Source organism: Mustela nivalis (genome assembly GCF_964662115.1).
Source record: "Mustela nivalis genome assembly, chromosome: 1".
NCBI classification, from domain to species: domain Eukaryota; kingdom Metazoa; phylum Chordata; class Mammalia; order Carnivora; family Mustelidae; genus Mustela; species Mustela nivalis.
The window spans coordinates 92042830-92066980 of record NC_139020.1 but is presented as its reverse complement, the minus strand read 5'-3'; the positions used below and the strand labels follow the sequence as shown (position 1 = coordinate 92066980).

The following is a 24151-nucleotide window of genomic DNA, read 5'->3' as shown; positions in this document are numbered from 1 at the left end:
GGCTCCCTGCTGAGCAGAGAGCCCAATGCAGGGCTCAATCCCAGGACCCTGAGATCATGACCTGAGCTAAAGGCAGAGGCCTAACCCACTGAGCCACCCAGGCACCCCATCAGTTATTGTTATTTTTCAGCTCTAACTGGTTTTTAATTTTTTCTATCTCTTTGTTGAAGTTCTTACTGAGTCCATTCATTCGTTCTTCTCCCAAGTCCAGTGAGTATCTTTACGACCATTACTTTGAACTCTGTGTCAGGCATTTTCCTTACTTCTATTTCATTCAGCTCTTTTTCTGTGATTTTTCATTTGTTCTTTCATTTGGGACATATTCCGCTGTTTCTTCATTTTGTCTAACTCTCTGTATTTGTTTCTATGTATTAGGGTAGGTCAGCTGACTCCTACTTCTGAAAGTAGTGGCCTTGTGTAGAAAAGGTCCTATGGTTCCCAATGGCATAATCCCCACTGGTCAACCATACCAGTTCTCCAGGGGTATCCCCTTTGTGGGTTGCATCAAACCTCCCATATTGGTTGTGCCACAATCACTGTGGGCATGCTGGTGGATAGGGCGGGCCTTTACCCCAGCTGGCTAAAATGACCTGCTTCACCTAATGTGGGTGCCCTAAGCAGAGTTTACAGCTCATGCTGTTGAGAGGCCCAGCTGCAGCTCTGGTGGGCTCAGTGGTGAGTGGGGCTGGCACTCAGCCTAAGTATCTGCAATTAACCTCTGCCATGGTGGTAGGCACACTGAAGGGCAGAGCTTTCTCCCTAAGCAGCTACCTAAGAGGCTTGGATTATTTTCTCTGTCTCCCTAGGGCACAAATCTCTTTGGTGTGGTGCCTGCAGAAGCAGGTAGGCTGTGTGGGGTGGGTCTGCAGGGGAACTCTGGACCAGAGCATACAGTGCTAGCAAGGTAGATGCAGAGTGTTAGAACTGGCTCCTACAAGTATCTGGCTATGTAGGCAAAGGCAGGGTAATAAATATGGCACCCACCATCACTTTTGCTCCAGGAGAAATCTCCTACAGATTCCTGTCCCTGCAGCACATGTTATAAGATTAATTGATAAACCTCCTTCGTGTATACCACAGGTGCTTTTCAAACTGCAATTTCTGGGCTGTGTTTCTGGGAAATTCATTTATTTTTAAAAAGATTTTTATTTATTTATTTGTCAGAGAGAGAGAGTATGCACAAGCAAGAGGAGTGGCAGACAGAGGGAAAAGCAGGTTCCCTATTGAGCCAAGGAGCCCAGATACGGGATTCCATCCCAGGACCCTAGGATCATGACCTGAGCTGAAGGCAGACACTTAACCGAATGAGCCACCCAGGCGCCCACTGGGTCTTGGCTCTATCAGGGCAAAGACTTGGTTTTCTGTCACCCATTGGTTCTCCCAGAGTTAATCCGGGGCTGATTTTCAAAGCCAGCTATTAAAGGGTCTTGTTTTCTTAGGGTGGGTCCCCAGGCCCAGGTGCCCAGGGTACCCAGTGTGGGGTCTGACCCTCACTCTTCCATGCTTATGATGTCCCTCCTGTTTGTAGTGAGTCACAGCAGGGAGTTTGGTTCCAGACTGCATTTCCACCCATCCAACCCTTTTTGATGTGGCCTTCCCTCTGCAACTAGCAGATTTGTTCTGCCAATCCTCAGGGTTTCAGAGTTAGTTGCATAGATATAATTGTTGCCTCAGTGTGTCTGTGGGACACGGCGAGCTCAGGATCCTCTTACTTTGCCATCTTTCACCTCACTGCCTTTCTTTCTTAAATGACAGTTTAACTAATATTGAATTCTAAGTTGATATATTAGTCTCTTGTGTTCTAAATTCTATTGTTGATGAGAATCTGTCAGTTTAGCTGTAGTTTCTCAGAGGTATGGCAGAAACTGTTAGCAGCTCTCAAAATTTATGTTCCCTTCACTTTCTGAAGCCCAGAGCTAATCTGTATTTCCAGCGAGGGAAACTCCTTTGCAGTTAGGTATGGACACATAGCTGATTTCTAGCCAAAGGGAGGTAAGCAGATGTGACATTACCTACTTCCAGGCTGAGCTCACCCCACCCCCTCTTCCTGCAGGCAACCAGAGCAACTCCAAAGAATACATGGTGAAGGCAGTAGAGCCAGGTCCCTGAGTGTGCAGAGCCACCCAATAATCTGAAATTACCCGTCCACCACCCCCCGCCAGGACTGTGACATGAAAGAAATAAAGTTGTAGTAAATTTGAGCCATTATATTTCTGATCTATTTGTACAGCACTTTAGCCCATTCTACTTAATATACTTCTACTTGGTTCTTTTTCATCTTTCCCCTCTTGCTGCCTATGTCCCTACTTCTATTACAAAATTTTTATTCACTGTAAACCTTCACTGTATCTTTTGCCTGCTGTCAGCCTCATGTAAATATTCTGAACCAGAGCACTGATTTATGAAATGTGGCATTCTGCAAGTACTTGTATTACAGTTATTGATGGCTCAACTACCTCATGATTCAGCACGGCCCAGGGGCTTTTTCTGCCAAGAACAGGCACAAAGCCAATCATTCAGCAATTTGAACTTCTTACCTATAAAATTAATTAGCTTTCATTTGACTTTGTCCAATTTGTAAGTACCCAATTTATCTAGGTTATTTTGACTTGTTGGCATATAAATACATATACACAGTACATCACTAGTCATGGATTAAAACTCATTAAATAAAACTGGGTTCCAGCCTGACCTCTGAAAGGCTAACTGATAAAAGCTATCCATACCAGCACCATATCCTTTATAATGTCTCTGTATCATCTTCCAACCATCTAATCATCTGAGCTAAACTAGGTTTCCCAAGGTTGTCGATTATTACATTTCTTATAATTAAATCAACAGTATGAGAAAAATCAAGATCTATGTGCTCTGCTTCCTCCAGATCCTTCTAATTGCTCTTGAACAAATCAGGTTATACTGATATGATTCAGTTTTCCATACAGCTACCATTAACTTTAACCCAATGCTCTATGCTTGCTTAAATATAGTAAATTAATATTCTGGTGATGTATATTTTAACATATCCCTCCCTCACAAAGAGACTGTGACTTCTCGTTTACTCAAAATTCCACACATATATTTGCCTCTTCATCATTTGGTGGGAACAGATAATTAATGTAAGTACAATGCTCAGAATTAGGGAAAAAGGAGTTCTGTACTTTATAGTAGTTGTTTGCTTTTTGCCAGCAAATTTTAAGATATCACTAAATAGGAATATACCTAAAGAAATTAACAAATACGGGAAAGCTATCCATAACAGCAACAGTTAAAGGATCATAAGAATGGGTGTTGTTTGAGAGAAGGATTTGTTTGTGAACTATTGTTTGTACCACCACCAGAAATGTCCAAATACAGACGGGATGACTGCTTAGCCAACATGCTCACGTCTTGTTGTCAAAGCATATCTGAACTAGAGATCGCTTCTTACTTCTCAGTGATTATCATCACCTTTGGTCTTGCTCTTAAGCAAATGAAGAGTGACCATACCATGACCAGGAAGTACCAATCAGAAATATACACTCAGTATTCCTGAGACTTTACCCAGAAGTCCCAAGCTACAGAACACAGCTCTTGGGATGACTTAGCAGCCACAGAGATGTGAGACTGCTCAGGTTCAATTACTTATGGCTTCTAAAACGAAGGCTCTGTTTGTCATTGCTGAGAAAGTGAACCAAGCCAGTCACCTCCAAATCACACAGTGTGGGGCAACCTAGCTAATCAACCACAAGGGTACCAAAGTTCCACATCAGCTTACTCTACCACCATAAACACTTGCCTCATTTGTCTTTATTCCCTCAGGTTTCAAAAAAGATAAGATACACATCTCCTCAGAGTGATTTTTTTTTTCTTTAAAAGCATACACTAATGGTGGAAGTTTCAGAGATTAAGACAAATTTTTTGGGGCGGGCAGATCCCTTAAGTCAAATAATTCTACCTAAATATATATGGTACTTTTTAGTTTATATTTTATGGAGATTGTGTGATTCAAAGTGTCTAAATCATGGTCCTGAACCTACATTCCATGAACGATACTAAGATGTTCAAGTGTTAAAACTGAGTAATAGTTTTTTCCCTAATATTTTTTCCTTAATTTGAGGAGAAAGTGCCCTATGAAAAAGAGAATATTAACAGAATAAAGAAAAACATATGATCATCTTGAGATGCAGAAAAAGCTTCTGACAAAATTCAACACCAATTCATGATAAAAAAAAACAAAATAAAACAAAACAAAAGCCTCTCAGCAAAATAAGAATTGTGGAAAATTTCCTCAACTTGAGAAAGGACATCTATCATCATACTTAACTGTGAAAGACTGGGAACAAGGCAAGGATATCTGCTCTGATCACTTCTATCCAACATTTTTTGTCCTAGCCAGTTCAGCAAGGCAAGGGGGGAACAAAGGGCACAGAGATTAGAAAGGGAAAGTAAAACTATTTATAGGTGAGGTGTATATACAGTTAACACTAAAACTACAGGTTTAAACTGTGTGGGCCCATTTACATGTGGATTTTTTTTCAATAAATATATGGGAAAACTTTTTGGAGATCCATGACAAGTTGAAGAAACTCAGACACAAACTGTGTAACTTAGAAATATCGAAAAAATTAAGAAAAAGGTATGCCACGAATGCTTAAAATATATGTAGATACATTATATTATTCTGTTTTAACATTTACTACCATAAAATACACACAAATTATAAAAAGTTAAACTTAATCAAAACTTATACACACACTTACAGGCCATACATGGCACCATTTGCAATCAAGAGAAATGTAAACAAGCGTGAAGATGCAGTGTGAAATCGTAGCGGCATGAAACTAACTAGTATATACTGTACTACCGTAATAATCTCATAGCCACCTCCTGTTTGCGGTGGCTCAAGTGTTTCGACTACCCCCTTAAAATGCCATGTGATGCCAACTTAATCATCTCCACATGAGCCACTTGCCTCTCCAGTAAAAGGCTTTTCGGAGTAAAAAGTGGTTTCTCACAGTTTTTCTGTATTCTTCATCATGTTTAGTGCGATACTGCAAACCCTGAATAACATGACAGAACCCATATGAACCCTAGAACCCCATGAGTTCAACACCAAGGCATTAAAGTGGCCTACTTGCCTCCAAACACAATGTCCCCTTTTCAGCCTCTGGATCACGGTACTCTATGGAAAGGAATGTCAATGCTATGGAAGAGGATGCTGGTGGAGAGAATGTCATCAAAATCTGGAAGGATTACACCACTGAAAATGCCATCAAACCTGAAACAAACTCCTGCTGGAGAAAACTGTGTCCAGGTGTTGTGCATGACTTCATGGGATTTAAAACAGCGCCAATCAGGGGCGCCTGGGTGGCTCAGTGGGTTAGGGCCTCTGCCTTCGGCTCAGGTCATGATCCCAGAGTCCTGAGATCCAGCCCCGCATCGGGGCTCTCTGCTCTGCAGGAAGCCTGCTTCCTCTTCGCTCTCTGCTTGCCTCTCCACCTACTTGTGATCTCTGTCTGTCAAATAAATAAATAAAATATTAAAAAAAAAACACACACAGAGCCAATCAAAGAAGTTATGGAAGAAACAGTGGATATGGCGGGGAAAAAAAGGTAGAGGTGAAGGGTTTCAAGATATGAATTTTGAAGAAATTCAAAAGCTAACAGACATCATACTAGAGGTATTAACAGAAAATGACTTGCGTGCTTCCAAACCTGTGCTAAGATGATGAGGAAGAAGATAGAGCAAGGAGTCCCAGAAAACAAACTGTATCTGCCAAGCTGGCAGAGTAGACAGTCTGGCAGACAATAAGGGTTCTGCTTATTCAAGATTGCTATTTACTTTTATGGTATAAACTTTTCTGTAATACTAGCACTGAAGCTAAAGCAAATGGTGGAAGGAGGACTGGTACCATATGGAAACATTTTTAGAGATGTGAAAAAGCAAAAACATCAGACAGAAATTACAATGTATTTCCGTAAAGTTACATCAAGTGTGCCAGCCTCTCCTGACTCCCCTTCCACCTCTCCACTTCTGCCACCTTCAGCCTACTCAATGTGAAGATGAGGAGGAGGCAGACCTTTATAATGGTCCACTTCCACTTAATGAGCAGTAAGTAATCATCATGCTGCAGAGTTAATAAGCCTACCTGTTGTGTGTGTGTGTGAGCATCTTTGTGTGAAAATCTAATTAACTGTATGGCAAAAACTGTAGGACACATTTTTATGCCATCACCAATATCATCACCTAAGTGTTCATCATATAAAACATTGTGCATAAACTTGTATAAAATTGGAGAGCCTCTCCTACACAGCATAAGCTGAATGATATTTAATGTAAAATTAATTATGTGTTGTTTTCATATTGTTTCATACCTTAAAATATGTCCCTCTCTCTCCTAATTGGAGATATTGTGTATCAGCCCATCACCAAAGGTAAGTGGTTTTAAAAAATGTTAATGTTTCCAATATTGCATTACAAATTGACTGTAATACTGTACGCCATAAATTTTTTTTTTTTAGATTTATTTATTTGACAGACAGAGACCACAAGTAGGCAGAGAAGCAGGCAGAGAGAGAGGAAGCGAAGCAGGCTCGCCGCTGAGCAGAGAGCCTGATGTGGGGCTCGATTCCAGGACTCTGGGATCATGACCTGAGCCAAAGGCAGAGGCTTTAACCCACTGAACCACACAGGCACCCCTGCCATAAAATTTTTTAAGATTTTATTTATTTGAAAGAGAGAAAATGTGAGGTGGCAGGGGTGGGGGGTGGGGAACAGAGTAGGAGGGAGAGGGAGGGGGAAAGAATCTCAAGCAGACTGCAAGGTGAGGGCACAGTTGGGCACGAGGCTTGATCTCACAACTCTGAGATCTGACCTGAGCTGAAACCAAGAGTTTACCACTTAACTGATGAGCCACCCAGGCCCCTGCCATAAAAATATTATAATTATTCATTAATTAACATATAAGCTAAGCTAGAAAAAGCAATTATATTGTTGTTTCTTTGTTACCAAGAATCATTAGACCTGTAAATAAACATGAATTTCTTTTTCACATTATTTTTCATTTTCAACGTCTAGTATTAGCAATATATATAACAGCTACAGTGTTTTTACCCTATAAAACAATACTGGTGTAGGTACTTACAGAGAAATGATTCATCTTGTAAGCAAACAACATCAACTTTGATATCAGTAAATACAGTACAGGGCACCTGGATGTCTCCATCAGTTAAGCATCTGCCTTTGGCACAGGTCATGATCCCAGGGTCCTGGGATCAAGTCTCACATCGGACTCCTTGTGCAGTGAGGAGTCTGCTTCTCCCTCTGACCCTGCCCTGTCTCATGCTCTCTCTCTTTCAAATAAATAAATAAAATCTTAAAAAAAAATAACAGTACAGTGCTATAAATGTTTTTCCTGTCATTTTAACATTTTAACATTTTCTTTTCTGTAGCTGACATTATTGTAAGAATACAGTATATAATACATATACAAAATATGTGTTAATCAACTGTTTATATTATTGGTAAGGCTTCTGGTCAAAAGTAGGCTGCTAGTAGTTAAGTTTTAGGGAATCAAAAGTTTTATGTGGATTTTCAACTATGGAGGGGATAGGTCAGCACTTCTAACCCTTGCACTGTTCAATGTCGACTGTATAGAGAAAATGCTAAGGCAACAACCAATAACTTACTGGAATTAATAAATTAACTTTATTAAGGTTACAGATCAATTTTTAAAAAGTTATATATATACACATGTGCATATATGTAAAAACAAAACTTTAAAATGTAAAAAATACCTTCTGCAATAGACTAAAAATCATCAAATATGTAGAAACAAAACTCTTAAAATATGTACAAAACATCAATGCTAAAAATTGTAAAATACTGCTGAGAGAAACTGAAGACCTAAATAAATGACAAATATACCCTGTCCATGAATAAAAAGATTAATACAGCAATGCTTCCCAGATTGACAGATTCAATATAGTCCTGATCAAAATCCAACTATGCTTTTTTTGTAGAAAAATCAACCAAGCTGATTCTAAAATGTATAAGAAAATACAAAGGACTGGAATAGTCAAAAATTTTAAAAAAGGACAAAGTTGAAAGATTTACAATACCTGATTTCCAGACCTATTAACCGCAGAACCAAAGACAGCGTGGTACTGACTTAAGAACAAAGAGAACAGTTTAAAAGATTTACAAATAAATACCAAAGGTCCATTTGACTTACAAGAAAATACCAATGTTATTCAATGGAGGAAAGGAAAGTCTTTTCAACAAATAATTCTGAACCAACTGGATAAATGTGTGTGGGGGGGGGGAGGACCTCAATCCCACCTCATACTATATACACAAGTATTAATTCAGGATGGATCACAAGTTTATTTATTTATTTATAAAGATTTTATTTATTTATTTGACAGACAGAGATCACAAGTAGGCAGAGAGGCAGGCAGAGAGAGAGGAAGGGAAGCAGGCTCCCCGCTGAGCCAGATGTGATCCCAGAACCCTGAGATCATGACCTGAGCCAAAGGCAGAGGCTTTAACCCACTGAGCCACCCAGGCGCCCCAGGATGGATCACAAGTTTAAACATAAAAGCTAAGACTAAACCCTCTAGAAGCAAAACAAAGGGGCATATCCTTGCAATCTTAGGTAGGAAAGTATTATTAGGCAAAATGCAAAATTACCAACCATAAAAGAAAAAAAAAATTGCTAAAGAGGAATCAATAAAATTAAAATGTGCTCATAAGAAAATGAAAAGGCAAGACACACCCTGGAGGAAATATTCACAATGTATGTATCTAACAAAGGACTTGTGCCCAGACTACCAGACTACAAACACATACATATACATGTAGATAGCCTACAAATCAAGAATAAAAAAACAAACACTCAAAACAAAAATGGGCAAAGTACTTGAAAAGACACTTCAAAAGGAAAATGTACAAATGATCAACAGCAAATGAAAAGGTGCTCAACATTATTAGTCATTAGGAAAAAGCCACTTAGAACCACAATGACATACAATTTCATACTCATCAGAATGGCTAAAATTAAAATGACCAGTACCACGTATTGGAAAAGATGCAGCAGTATGAAGTGGTATAATCCCTTGGAAATCAGGCTGGCACTTAAACATACATCCATCCTATGATTCAGTGCTTCCACTCTCAGGTATTTACTCAGGAGAAACTAAAATAATATCCACCCAAAAACTGGTGTGACAGTACCATATGCTGGTGAGGATGTGAAGCAACAGGAACTCTCACTGCTAGTGGAAATGCAAAATGGCACAGCGACTTTGGAAGACAGTTTGGTAGTTTTGTTTTGTTTTTGTTTTTTTAAAGACTCTGTCTTTAAGTAATCTTTACACCCACTGTGGGGCTCAAACTCATAACCCAGAGAGTCACGCGCTCCACCAGCTGAGCCAGGCAGGTGCCCCTTAAATGTATTCTTATCATACAATTGTTCTCCTTTGTATTTACCCACAGGGACTGAAAACTGACCTCCACACAAAAGATTGCTCACAATGTTTAAACAGCTTTATTTGTAATTGCCAAAATTTGGAAGAAACCAAGATGTCCTTGGATAAACTGTTATTCAGTGCTTTAAAAAGAAAAATGCTATGAAGCCACAATAAGACATGGAGGAAACTTAAATGCATATTACTAAGTGAAAGAAGCCAATTTAAAAAGGCTACACACTTTATGATTCCAAGTGTATGACATTCTGGAAAAGGCAAAACTAGGGAGACAGTAAAAAGATCAGTGGTTGCCAGGATATAGAGGGGTGGGGAGGGAAGAACAGGCAGAGCACAGAGATTTTAAGTAGCGCTCTGTATAATATTATAATTGTGAATATACGTCTTTATGGATTTGTCCAAACCCACAGAATATGTACCACCAATAGTGAACTTCAATGTAAACTGTGGATTGGGGATAATTATGAATCTGTCAATGTAGGTTCAAGAACTGCAACAAAAGTAGCTCTCTGATGTTACAGGGAGGCTGTGCCTGTGTGGAGGTAGGGCGTAGATGGGGAATCTCTTTGGGAAATTGTACCTTCTGCTCAAGTTTGCTGTGAATCTAAAATTGCTCTAAATGATAAAGTCTACAATAAAAAAGGCTTGTAGAATAGGAAATATTTCTTAGATATGTAAAAGCAGAAACCATAAAAGAAAAAAAATGGGTAACTTAGACTTCATCAAAATTCAAAGCTTTTTCTTTAAAAGGCACCATTAAGAAAACAAAAAGCTAAGTCACAGATTCAGAAAATATTTGCAAATCACATCAGATAAAAGACTTTCTTAAAGAATTTCTTAAAACATGAATATTTTTATTAAACATTTAATTTTTAAAAATATTTTATTTATTTGAGAGAGAGCTAGCATAAGCAGAGGGAGTGGCAGGCAGAGGGAGAGGGAGAAGCACACTCCCTGCTGAATTTATTAAACATTCTAAAGAATATTTTTAAAATTTTGAAACTAAGATCACAGTGACAACCCCGTTTTAAAAATAAGCAGATTTTTTGGGGCGCCTGGGTGGCTCAGTGGGTTAAAGCCTCTGCCCTCGGCTTAGGTCATGATCCCAGGGTCCTGGGATCGAGCCCCGTATTGGGCTCTCTGCTCAGCGGGGAGCCTGCTTCCTCCTCTCTCTCTGCCTGCCTCTCTGCCTACTTGTGATCTCTGTCAAATAAATAAATAAAATCCTTAAAAAAAAAAAAAGCTTCAGTTTAAAAAAAATAAAAAAAATTTTAAAAATAAAAATAAGCAGATTTTTAAAATTATTTATTTATTTATTTAGAGAGCACAAATAGGTAGAGAGGGAGGGCAGGCCCGCAGATCAGGGAGCCTGATGTGGGGCTCGACCCCAGGACCCTGGGACCATGACCTCAGCCGAAGGCAGACGCTTAACCAACTGAGCAACCCAGGCGCCCTGAAAATGGGCAGAAGATTTAACTAAACATTTTGCCAAAGATATGAGCACACGGAAAGGTACTCAACATCACTAGTCATTAGGGAAGGGCAAATTAAAACTTACATAAGATATCACCACACATCCACTTGACCCGTCATAATCGAAACAACTAACAATACTGAGCATTGGCAAGAATGTAGTGAAATCAAAGCCCTCGTGTATTGTGGTCAGACTCTAACAGCCTCTTCTGCAAAAAGTGTGGCAGTTTCTTAAAAACTTAAATATAAACATACCATATGATCCAGTAATCACACACCTAAGAATCTACTTAAGAAAAATAAAAACACAGGTCCACACAAACACCTGTTCAAAATTTATAGTGGCCCCAAACTGGAAACAAAATGTCCATCAACTGGTAAGAGGATGAACAAAATATAGTACACATCCATAAAACTAAATACTATTCAACAATTCAACAAGCTACTGATGTACGTGGTAAAGTGGATGAACCTCAGAACTATTAAACCAAGTGGAAGAAGCCAGACACAAAAAAATTGCAGATTCAAGGATTCATTTATAGGAGATATCCAGGAAAGGCAGACGATAGAGAGTAGATTAATGGCCGTCTTGGCTGTAAAGTGGCATGAGCAAACTTCGGGGTGATGGAAATGTTTTGAAATTAGGATGCAGTGATGGGTGTAAAAGTCTATAAAAATAAAAGAACTGTACCGTACCCATATGATAGATGGATTTTAGGGTATGTAAATTACACCTCAGCAAAACTGTTGTTTTTTAACTTGTACAACAATGTCTGTAACAGCTTTATTCATTAAAATGGCCCCAAACTGGAAACAACCCAAATGGTCTTCCAAGGAGAACAGATAAATAAATTGTGATAGATTAAAAATGGAATATTAGTTATTGATAAAAACCAAATTACTGAAACACACATGAAAGAGTCTCTAAAACATGTTGACAAAAAGCCAGTTTTGTTCTATTTATACTGTATTCCATTTATAAAATGTACATTACATTTCATTTATATGAATTTCAGGAAAAGGCAAAGCTCATTTATGGTGCTAGAATTCAGAACAGCAATTGCCTTTGGGGTAAGGAGACTGCACAGGGGCATAAAAGAACTTTCTGGAGCATGAAAATGTTCTGTATCTTTTTTTTTTTTTAATATTTATTTATTTATTTGAGTGAAAGAGAGAGTGACAGCAAGTAGGGGTGGGTGGGAGGAGGAGAGGGAGAGAGAATCCTCAAGCAGACTTCCCCCTGAGCACGGAGTCCTAATGCCTAGCTTGATCCCAGAACCCATGATCATGACCTGAGTTAAAGTCAAGAGTTGGATGTTTAACTGAATGAGCCACCCAGGCGCCCCAAAAATGTTCTGTACCTTGACAAGGATGTTGTGTATCTGGGTGCATACACTGATCAAAACGTAACACTTACAGATCTGTGCATTTTACTGTATGCACCTGATGAATTTTTAAATGATTAAAAATGCCCTCCAGGGACGCCTGGGTGGCTCAACTAGTTAAGCCGCTGCCTTCGGCTCTGGTCATGATCCCAGGGTCCTGGGATCAAGTCCGGCATCCTGCTTCTTGCTCGGCAGGGAGCCTGCTTCTCTCGCTGACTCTGCCTGACACTCTGACTGCTTGTGTGTGCTCTCTCTCTCTAACTCTCTCTCTCTGACAAATAAATAAATAAAATCTTTAAAAAAAAATAAAAAAAATAGAAATGCCCTCCCAAACCCCACAAAAACCTTACTACTAGACCAACTCTGAATCATTCATAACTTATTTCCCGAAGGAATGGTATGTGTCTATTTGGAAATTGTAACATGCCAAACAGTTAGTAAAAATGAGTGGCTAATGATTTAATACTTATTTTTAAATGTTTTAATTATATCATGTGATATATACATATATATTTAACTTCTTTGTGTTATGGAACAGAATCAAACTCATTTACCCTTTGTATATTCATTCACTCATTTCCTCCAAAAATATTTAGGGAAGGCTAAAAATATTTTCCGGGCATCCAACTTCAAATTGCAACTCAATCACAAAAACAATATTGACAGTTTACTTTTTCTTCACATCAGAATCAGAGTGTGCCTTTCAGAACGATGTCTGCTTAACGTGAGTTTCCTCATCTGGTCACGGGAAGAAGTGGTGTCAGACAACCTGACTGTCTCAGACTTCTGAAGCAAAACCACGTTTGGTGCCCACCAAGTCCAGCAGATTCAGGACTAGTAAATGAGGTGGTCATTTCAGGCTTCCACTAACTACATGTCTACACACATACACACACGCAGCTGCTCCCCTCCACCCTGAAGCCACTCACTGGACAGTGGCATCTTTTATAGCTCAGGACTCAGGCTAGGAGGAAGGGACCGCCGCCACCACAGGAAGCCACCACCCTTCCGCTCCCAACCCCCACCTTAGAGGTAGAGCTTAGAGTCTGCTCTCAACCAGGCCTGCAGATGTGATGACGAATGAGGCACGACCTCTGCTCCCCAGAGAGTCTGTCTACAGCACACATGGGCCAGTGCACAGGAGCGTACAGTGTCAGGGTGCTTCCTACACTCCTCTCGTACCTTCTCCAGACCGTTTATAATGTTTGTGGCTTTTGAACCAGTATCTCCACTCCAGGAATTTATCATAAGGAAATAATCAGAGCTGGAGGAAGTACCACAGGAGCAGCCTACTTGGGCAAACTTGTAATTGCCTACAAAACACCATCCTGCCCCAAAAGAATCAAAACAACTTAAATGTCTGACAACAGGGAAGTAGTCAAATGAATCATGATGGTCACACTACCTGCAGCCATGAAAGATAAGCTTTGTGGGAAAGCATAGTGGAAAATGCTGACGATATAATGTTAAGTGACAGAAGCAAGCTAAAAGCTGCATGTATCAGGGCTCCGGGGGGAGGGGCGTGGCCCAGAGTGGAATTCTCCCTGCTTCCCAAAGATTGTGCTGATCCTGGAATCAGTGTTACTGAGGGGAGTGAGCCCTTGTCCTCAGACAGTCTTACGGTAGGGGGATGGGAGGCTGAAAACCAGTGGTACAGAGAGGACTACCCCAATACTGGGTGAACAGGGAAAATGTACGTATGTACACAGATCGGGGTAATCAGTGCCAGGCCCTCTATGTTTGGTAAGACTGTGGCCTTGTAAATCAATACTTCTCAAATCTGTGTGGGTCTTGTTAAAAAATGGATTGTGGGGGTGACTGGGTAGCTCAGCCAATTGAGCATCTGTCTTCGGCTCCAGTAGTGATCCTGGGGGCCTGGGATGGAGCCCAGAGTCCAGCTGGCTCCCTGCTCAGCAGGGAGTCTGCTTCTCCCTCTCCCTCCCTCCACCCCCACCTTCCTGACTCGTGCTCTCAAATAAATAAAACACCTTTTGAAAAATGGATTCCAATTCAATGTCTGGCATGGGCCTAAGATTCTGCATTTCTAACAAGCTTTCAGGTTATGTCTGGCCTGCTGGTCCACGGGAGACAGAAAGACAGACAGACAGACAGACAGACACACACACACACACACACACACACACATACACAGAAGAGCATGGTTAGGGATGGACACATCCTGCAGGACAGCCAAGCTACACTAACTGACTTTCTGGTTGGTCACAGCATGGGCGCATTTACTTTTTACGCCTCCCCTATGCTGAAAATGTATTGCTTTTGTAATCAGAAAGAAAACTTTTTACTATTCAAAACCTGGGACCTGGTAATTATTCTCACAGGAGTCCATCCCAAATAATGGGAAACGGAATTAAAAGGAAAAAATCAAAAGGTAAAAATGCGGTCTTTACTCACAACACTTCTAATACCAGATGTGAGGTTTTACACACCAAGCTGTTCTGACACTGCCCAGAGTTAGTGCACAGCCCCAAGGGTGGGTATAAGTCCCCCCAAGAAGGCCGCTCCCATTCCAGACACCAGCCACAAGTCCAGGTTGTCACTTACACTTCTACCAAGCTCAAAACTGGGGGTTTCCACAATGCCCCCCTCGGGTTAACGATTTAGCAGCTCACAGAACTCAGGACTACACTTGACTATTCCTGGTGTATTATAAAGGCTACAATTCAGAAATAGCCGAATGCAAGAGATGCACAAAGCAAAGTGGGAGGACAGCAGCTTCCACACCTGCTCTGGGCACATCACCCCCAACCCAGCACCTTGAGGTGCTCACCAACCCGAAGCTCTCCGAATCCCAACACCTAGGCACGATTGATTAAGTAACTGGCCCTTAGTGATTAAGAGAACCTACAGCCCCATGGCAGAGGGGGGCGCTTAAAAGCTCCACCCCTCTATCCACAGGGTTGGCTCCTCTGGCAACCAGACCCCCGGGGTAAGAATCCTCTCATTCGCATAAATGCCTTTATAATGGAAAGGAGCTTATTCTGAATAACAAAAGGCACTCCTCTCGTCCAGAGCTCGGTACCAGAACTGGGATGAAGACTGAGTGTATTAATTTCTTATAATATTGCAGAATCAAAGGTTTATGTATGGGCAACTTAGAATGATACACAGTATCAAAAAATAAGCACTCATCTAGTTCTCTAATATTAAGAGAATAGCTTAAAAAAGGTTGAAATAGCATGTAATTACTACATACTGTATTTGTAATGACATGAAAAAAAGCAATGGGAAATTTTAATCACAGTATGAGAACTTTGTTAAAATGCTAACATAAAATGAATTAAATGTTTATAACATATTAAAATCATTATTTTTTTAAAAAAGCAAAACAACAAAACTGGCCAGAAACAGGTCAAAATGTTCATGTCTTTGGGTCCTTGAATAGTGGGGGTAATAGAAGATTTTTTTTTCCTTTCACCTTTCAAGGATAAAATAAGATGGAAAGAAAGGAGCTTGCGAGTGATTAGGATAAAGGGATCCAAGGGTACCCAGGGAAAGTGGAGGAGGCAGTGGAGGGAAGCGCATACAAGGGCAGGTGACAGAGAGCAGGCTTGGGCGCTTATTAGCTGGGGGGTGGGGTGCGAGTGTGGGCTGTGAGAGAACTCACTGGAACACCTGGCTGGGAGTGGAGGGAGAGAAATGGGAGGAGAAGGACACCGGGTTTAGTCAGGCAGGCTGGATGGCTGAAGCTACAAGTCTGGATATGGGCTGGGAGGAGGAAGGGGTCCAAAAGCCCACTCCCTTTCTCCCTGACCCCAGCTGGCACTCCCACGGAGAGGTCTGGGCAGAAGCTGTCAACAGGGGAGCCACTGCCTCCGAAGGCTGGAGGATGCTGGCTGCACCACTCTGCCTCCTTGGGCACAATGGATGCCTTGTGATTCCTAGGAACACCCCAACTATCATTCTCTCCCTTTCCCTCCCCAGGATGTCATGCCTCCTTAGAATTCCTTGAGGGCGTAGGGAATACACACTCACCTTGACCTCCTCTAATAAAGCCCTGCTGCGTTCCCATTTCTGAGCTCACTCCCAGCCTGATCCTCACTTTGCTTTGGTACCTCTCCTGACAGGCAACAAAAGGCAACAGAAAAGAAGACCAATAAATCTGCACCACTGCCTGATGATCAAATTAGACAGCTCCTTTTAAAACTGCAAAATAGGGACGCCTGGGTGGCTCAGTTGGTTAAGCAGCTGCCTTCGGCTCAGGTCATGATCCCAGCGTCCTGGGATCAAGTCCCACATCGGGCTCCTTGCTCCGCAGGGAGCCTGCTTCTCCCTCTGACTCTTCCTTCCACTCTGTCTGCCTGTGCTCGCTCTCACTCACTCTCTCTCTGACAAATAAATAAAATTAAAAAAATAAAAAAATAAAACTGCAAAATACTATGGAAGTATTAGTTAACAGCATCTTCATTCCTTCTCCAAGCTAAAGGATAAACCTGCCAGTGGACCTGCTCTATGATTTCACCGCTCGAGAGAGGCAAGTTGGACACACGGCTTCACTGTACCTGTATCAGGATTTCACAAAATTTTTGTAAGCCTCTCGGGACACTCCTGTGAGACACACTGATCCCCAGCTGACGGAGGGAGAGGCACTGGTAGCATAGCACCCTCCATCTGCCCCAAGCCACCACAGAAGGTGGCAGAGGTGGGGCTGGGACTCCTGTGTCCATCCCCCTAGTCCACGCTAACATCAGCCTGTTCTTCCACCATAGGATGAAGTCTGCACCCACATGGAACTCCAGGAGATTCCATCTCTTTTCCAGAGTCAGCGCAGGTTTTAATCCCCCAACAACAGAGCCAAAGCTCAGGGTTGACCGCCATGGGCCCGGGCCTTACTCTTCCAAAGCTGCTGCTGCACCAGACACGCTGTGAGCATTTGTCATGGAGAACCTTTCTCTAAGGCCACAAGTCTGCTCAGATGGGCAGCCCTTGGCTCACTCTGAAAACAGAAGGGTCAGAGCTGGGAACCATCTCTCCCCCATAGCCTGCCTTCTAAAGCCATGGGGGGAAATCCTGCAGAAGTGAAGGAGGCAGGGCTCTACCGACAACAGTAAGAGCTAACCCCCGGTGAATCCTTATATTGTAAGGCTCGATGTGCCATGGAATCCACACAGCCCTACAAGATGGGGATTATTATTACCGACATTCCACACAGGAGAAAAACGAGGCTCAGAATGGTTTAAAAAAAATCGGTCAAGGACACACAGCTAAGTAACAGAAGAACCAGAAATAAATCCTGCCATCTGGCAACAGTCCACATGCAGGATCGCTCTGCCTCACCTCTGTTAGGTCTAGCCAATACCAAGCAGCCCACTTTCCCTTGCCATCTGTCTGTGCGACCCGGTCTTAGTAATCTCCTCTCTTGTGGGAGCATGCACCCACAAACTTGAATCCAAGTTCTCCTGAAAGGGTGCAATCAACTGGGTATTCCAGCATATCCCAAACACCTCAGTCTCTAAACTTGTGTCTTTCAACTAAACAAGGCTTTCTACTTACAGCCCTCATTCGTTCTTTTCTGTCACCTAAGGTATTATATACCTGCACCAATAGTTCTAGTGACAAAAACCACAAAACATCACTTGACATTTCCTTGAAACCACTCCACAAGGTTCCATTTGTGATGTTATTTTCTCTTCCTTTTCAACCCCCTCAACCTCCAAGATCTAGGAACACTTGGACTTCAGGGAAAGGAAACACAGATCAAAACAGAAGCTTCGGGGCGCCTGGGTGGCTCAGTGGGTTAAGCCGCTGCCTTCGGCTCAGGTCATGATCCCAGGGTCCTGGGATCGAGTCCCGCATCAGGCTCTCTGCTCAGCGGGGAGCCTGCTTCCTCCTCTCTCTCTCTGCCTGCCTCTCTGCCTACTTGTAGTCTCTCTCTGTCAAATAAATAAAATCTTTAAAAAAAAAAAAATAACATTTAAAAAAAAACAGAAGCTTCAACTGTAATGAAACTGCGGATACAGACAGAGGAGAGAATACCTGTTTCATGACCCTTTACTAAAAGTTTCAAGAGGAAGAAATTGGGCCATCCTTTGTTTCCTATCACAGAAATCTCTCAAAGGCTGGGCTGTGAGCCTCTCAGTTCCTTATTCCTGTAAGAGCACTCAGACAGGGCTGGGTCTAAGCAGCATGCAGGAGTAGATCTGTCCCAACCTGGGCCAGGGAACGGAGGGTGGGGAGTACCCTTGCAAGTCCTCGGAACCCTCAGAGCAGCTCAAGAGAGCCAACGCACAACCTCGAGGATCTGTGTGGATCCCAGTGACAGGCTGCTTAAAGGAAGGAGGGCTTCTTGGTGCCCCATCCCCACGGAACACCCTGGGGACCCCCAAGGTGCACAAGACCCATACTCCTACTCACAGTTAGTGGTGTGGATATTGGGGGCATTCCTTTTCTCCACTGTGGCTTGCCCATACATGCAACACTCCATCTGTGTTGTGGAGCAACGGTAGGAAATTAAAGTTCTATGTGATAAGCCCAGCAGGCAGGGTGTAAGGAAATGACATACCTTGTCTTCCTGTGACATGCAAACACTGCAGAGAAAACAAGACTCTTCATTCCCTCAAGTGAGTATGTGCTTTCCCATTTTTCTTGGAACAAGAGCCTTTCGACCTATTTCTGTTATCCCCTTTTGGACAGACAAATCCACAGAAAGACTGCTCACTATGGGAGAATCGCAGGCACGCTGGGGCCCCGCCTCAAGATGGTGGGCATCTCAGGGAGCAGAGGAGACCAAGGGAACCGGGGCATGCTACTCTGCTCCAGGAAGGAGGCTGCTCCAGGTCTGCCTCTGCGAATCCCTGGGCACAGAACAGTTCAATTTCCCAATTCGAAACACCGGTTCAGTTTTAACTCTGCTGGCCTGGCTTGATAAAACAGCCGATGTATGAACATGGCCCATGCCCCGAATTCCTAACCAAGGCAGCTGAAAGCAGTCAAAAGACGGCTTGCCTACAATGACTGACCAACTCGGGTGTGGCACTCAGGTGTCTGCAAAAGGCAGTGTGGACAGCACAGAGGCTGGAGAATCATGTAAACGTTATGATCTAACAGATGTGAGTTTGAATCCTGGCTCTACCCTTACTAGCTGCAAGGCCTCAAGTGAACCATTAACCAACCTCTCTTAGCTCTAATTTCATCTGCAAAATGGGCTAATACCCAACTCTGAGACACGTGTGAGACTTAACATGCGTGTGTGTGAAGACTACCACGAACCCTTCATAAATGCCACATTTCCTTCCCCCATCTTTCTAAAGAAACAACTTGGCCAAGTCTTAGCTTCTTTAGATTTCACGGTCCTCATCTGTTGGAAAGGAGAATCATGCTCCAGCAGCTCTGTTCTATCCCTACAGGAAGGCATGAAGTGGTGCAGATGAAAGCAGGGTGCTTAAAAATTAGAGAACTATGGTTGACCTGATTGCCAATACCTTTTCCTTTCATTTCAAGGCCAACAAAGCACTAAGTAGAATTTGCTTCTCTAATATGTTTCTACCCTTCCATAACGAGATGCAGGGAAAAGACGCAATCACAGGTGTGGTCATTCCTTACAATGGCTATTAGCAATCAACTCCTCAAGGCTGAATCCCCCCCACCCTCACAAAGAAGCCAGGAAACATTATTAGGTCACTGCCTGGTCACTTAAGAGCCCAGCAAGTTTGTTTTTCTCTCTCCATGCTCTTGTTTTAGGGAACTGAGGTAGAAAATAAAGTCACTTACCAGCTGCAGCTTTCTTTTACCCACACACCAAAAAAACAGCCACAGGCCAAATGACTCCACTTAAGTATCATCAAGAATTCACTATGACATTTTCCAACTGTAAGGATTTTTGTCAGCTCTCCTTTCCCACACCCTGTGAGAAAACTGGGACATGCTTTGGCATTTCCTGCACGGACTGACTGACAGCATCTTTACAACTTTTTTCCACTGGTGGACCCACACCAGCTAGGGCTAGGCTGATCTGGCACTTCAATTTTCAATGACCACAGTATCATCTACTTAATTTTTCTCTTAACAGCAACGAGGCATTAAAGTCAGTTCCGCTGAAGCTACTAAGAAATGTAGGTTTATCTTTCAGGAGTATGCCCCCCAAATATTAACATCCCCCTCACGCAATCACCACATTTCCAAATTACTAATCAAGCATGACAGAATGAGTAGAATTGTATGATAAATCTAGAAGGGAAAGAATGAGCAAGCTGGAAGAATATATAGATATTACTGCGCAGGTCCCTCTCCTTCAATGCGGTTCTTGGAAAACAAAAAGAACAGAGCCCAATATTTTAGAAGTCAATTCTTTGCTAAATATTTATACATCATGATGCCTGAGGCTAACAAGGTGAAAAGGCCAATACAAACAGATAAGATCTCTTTATCAGGCAATAAGTACATCCCCACTCACCCTGTGATTTTTTTTTTTTACAACATATACCTTTTTATTGATGTATACCATGCTTCCAGAAGCATACACAAATCTTTTTAAGATTATATTTATTTATGAGAGAGAAAGCGCAGAGAGAACATGGCGGGGATAGGTGTAGAGGGAGAAACAGCTCCCCGCTGAGCAAGGACCCCAGGGAGATGGGGGGCTCCATTCCAGGGCTCTGAAATCATGACCTGAGCCAAAGGCAGAAGCTTAACCCACTGAGCCACCTAGGCACCCAGTATACACAAATATCAAGTGGGTAAGTCATGTGTTTATTACTCTGAGCTTTATTTGATGAGCATAACTTGGGAAAAAATTTGGGTAGTTCAGGAAAACTGCTAACACATCTTACACAACCTGTCTGTTGGCACAACTCAATCCCCAGCTTGCTAATACCCTCTGTATGAAAAGAGCTGACCCAGCATCTACCTGCATCAACTTGATCCCCTCAACTCTGTCACACTCAGCAACACCCAATGCCTACAGAGCAAAAAAAAAAAAAAAAAAAAGAAAGAAAAAGATAATAATAAAGCAGCACTGCAGACTGCAGCAGGGAGAAAAAGAAGACTTTTTAATGAGTCTAGAGAGGCAGACTTTACACCTGATTTACAAAAAGTGAGGGTCTGTGGAAGGCCTGCAATCTAGAAACATCAGCAGTGCTTTCCAAACCTACTTTCTGCACAACATCTTCCACTGGTGGTGATGGTGTTACTTTTAAAGGAAAATGCCAAACATACCAAAGTAGAGACAATAGTGTGAGGAATTCCATCCCGTACCCTTCATCCCAGCTAGTGACAATTCGCAGCCCATCTCCTTTGGAACTCCCTCCCACCCCTTACTTTTGTGCTTTGCAAAACTAAATTATTTGGAAGCAAATCCTCCACCTGTATTTCAATTTCAGTATGTATTTCTAAAAGATAAGGTTTTTTAAAAAAATCATAACACCATTACCAAAAATAACAAAAATAATCTTAATACTATCAACTAACCAGTAAAAAGTCCTTATCAGCTCAATTTTTGGTGAACTTTTCCCCTTCAAATCAGGATCCAACCAACGTTCGCACACTGCATTACTGTGTCATGTCTCTTCAACAGTGTTTAAACCGCAGGTTCCCCGTGGCCGCGATTCTCAGAGCGGCCAGGCTGATCGCTATTGGCAATTCCCAATAATTCCATACCGCGGATACCACAAAAAGATTCCAGTCCTAGAGGTTCGTCAAAGAAATCAGGCACGTATATTAAGCAGACGTTTTTACAAATTAAATAAGTTACCAAAAAAATCTGAAAAGCAAACGCGAAACGATTTGACCTGAGCAATTATTAGCAATTCTCAGAGCCAAACACTCAATCACGTGCCCTTTGCGATTCTGATCCGTGTAGGTTTATCTCTGCACACCCCCCCCCCCTTACCCGAGTCATTTGCACGTCTTCGGCCTGCGGGACCTTCCTCCGCGGGCTGTGTCCTTGCGGTGGCCCCTGGAATTCCGGGGTTCGGCCCTGCCGCCACCTCCTGGGGCCACCTGCTCAGGTGAGAAAAAGAGAGCTTCAGCCAGCCAGTTCCGGAGGGCAGTCCCAGGTTACTGAGGGAGACTTTTGAACCGGCCAGGACAGAACCAACCGAACAAACAGCCCCGCAAAATCCTTGAGGCTTAATCCCAGTGCCCGGCGCGCGGGGGCACAGTCCCCAACGACGAAGGGCGAGGAGAGGGGTCGCAGGGTCCGCCCCAGCGAACACACGTGCGTCTGTGTCCGTGACTGATTACACCCACCTTTGGGTGCCAGAAGAATGAAACTTACAGACACCATTTCTGAAACGTCACCTATTCGATAATGTTTAAAAAGCTATCTCCACTGGAAACGCAGGGTGCGAGTGTCTGGCCAGCCCAGGCCACCGGGTTCCGTCCCCGCACCCCGAGGCCCCAGACCCACCACGGCCCGCCAGCGCAAAGGCTACGCGATAACCGCCCCCCCCCCCCCCCGCCCAAGCCCAAGCAGTCAGGCTCGGGCGTCTGCAGCTTTCCGCCAAGGGCCCCCGCCCCACTCCACGATCTCTTCAGTGGTGGAGAAACCCCAGCCTCTGAATCCGAGGGAAATTCGTCTCCCTCCCTGACGCGCACGGCGCCCGCCGGAGAAGCCGCAGGCAGCGCGGGTGCAGCCGACCGCCCCAAGCCCGAGGCGCGCCAGCAGCGGCGAACCGCCGCCCGTCGCACTCACCCGGCGCGGCGGGGCTCCGGATCGCGCTCCGCGTCCCCGGCGCTGGGCGCGGGACCAGACACCTGCTGCGCCGGGCCCCAGGTGACCGCCGGGAGAGGGGCGGGAGCTCCGCGCGCTGGCCGGGCTCCGCCCCCAGCGCTCCCAGGAGGAGGAGCCGAGTAACGAGCGTAGCCCCCGGGGACTCTGTTGGGACCCCGCCGCCGCTAGGCCCGCTCCGACCAGGAAGTGCGGGCGTCCGAGCCGGGCAGCCTTTGAGCGCACGCCCCGTTGCGCCCCCGGCGGGAGGCTGGCCGGAGGGGCGCCGCCTGCTGGCGGGGGGAAGAAAGGCGATGGAGGATGGGGAGAGCGGGAGCCTCCCGCGGCTCAAGGGAGACCTTTTCCGCGTACCCTTGAGAACCCAGCCCCAACCCAAGGAGCTCCTGTATCTGCAGGGTGGGCGGGGGCCATGGGCAGTTGTCTCCAGATGAAGGTACACACAGGGTAACAGACCCTGAAACATGCATGCCACTAGGCAACCGCCGGTAGGGCACTATGAATTCACTTTTTATATAAAAATCTGCAAATAGCACATTTGCAAATAATACAATTATATTACATTATCTTTTTTTTTTTTTTCGCCAACAACGGTGCTCAAATGTTGATTTTATCCAGTAAGTATTTGTGGAGCACCTACACCTTGCCAGTCGTTTAAACGTTTAAAATGTGGCACAATTTCCTCCTCGTTTTCCTTCAGAGCCTTGAAGGAGGGGCGTGGCCTGAGCCTTCCCAATTTCTCAGAGAGCCTGCGCCGGCTTTACAAGGAGTCTGGGGAACGCCCGCCAGAGGGCGCAAGAAGAACCCCGTGGTAGAAGTAAGTGTGTGCCGCCGAGGGAACCCAAGACCTCCCCCGAGAAGAATTCCTGAAGGAGGGGAGAGGTGAGCTGTCACGAAGGACTGCAGGGTAGGGGCGCCGGGGTGGCTCAGTGGGTTAAAGCCTCTGCCTTCGGCTCAGTTAGGATCCCAGAGTCCTGGGATCAAGCCCCGCATCGGGCTCTCTGCTCGGCGGGGAGTCGGCTCCCTCTCTCTCTCTGCCTGCCTCTCTGCCTACTTGTGATCTCTGTCTGTCAAATAAATAAAAATCTTAAAAAAAAAAAAAAAAAAAAAAGGACTGCAGGGTTCATTGGGCAGTGCAGTGTTCCAGC

The 24151-nt window shown here is 43.7% G+C and overlaps 1 protein-coding gene across 5 annotated transcripts in view; it reads right to left on the bottom strand.

Moving 5' to 3' along the window:
* Positions 1-23492, bottom strand: part of GPR160 (G protein-coupled receptor 160) — a 70922-nt gene extending 47430 nt beyond the window's left edge. For 3 of the 5 annotated variants that reach the window (XR_014314458.1, XR_014314459.1, XM_082742142.1), the window contains exons 1-2: positions 22971-23487; positions 22167-22276 (exon numbers count right to left, since the gene is read on the bottom strand). Coding sequence is in view for 2 of the 5 variants with exons in the window: in XM_082742142.1 (XP_082598268.1) it covers positions 22167-22276; positions 22971-23469 (609 nt within the window). In the remaining 3 variants the exon portion in view is untranslated. Of the gene's footprint in view, positions 1-21745; positions 21962-22166; positions 22277-22970 lie in introns of all 5 variants that reach the window. The other 2 variants (XR_014314457.1, XM_082742141.1) reach the window with 2 other exon arrangements.
* Positions 23493-24151: the final 659 nt, after the last annotated feature.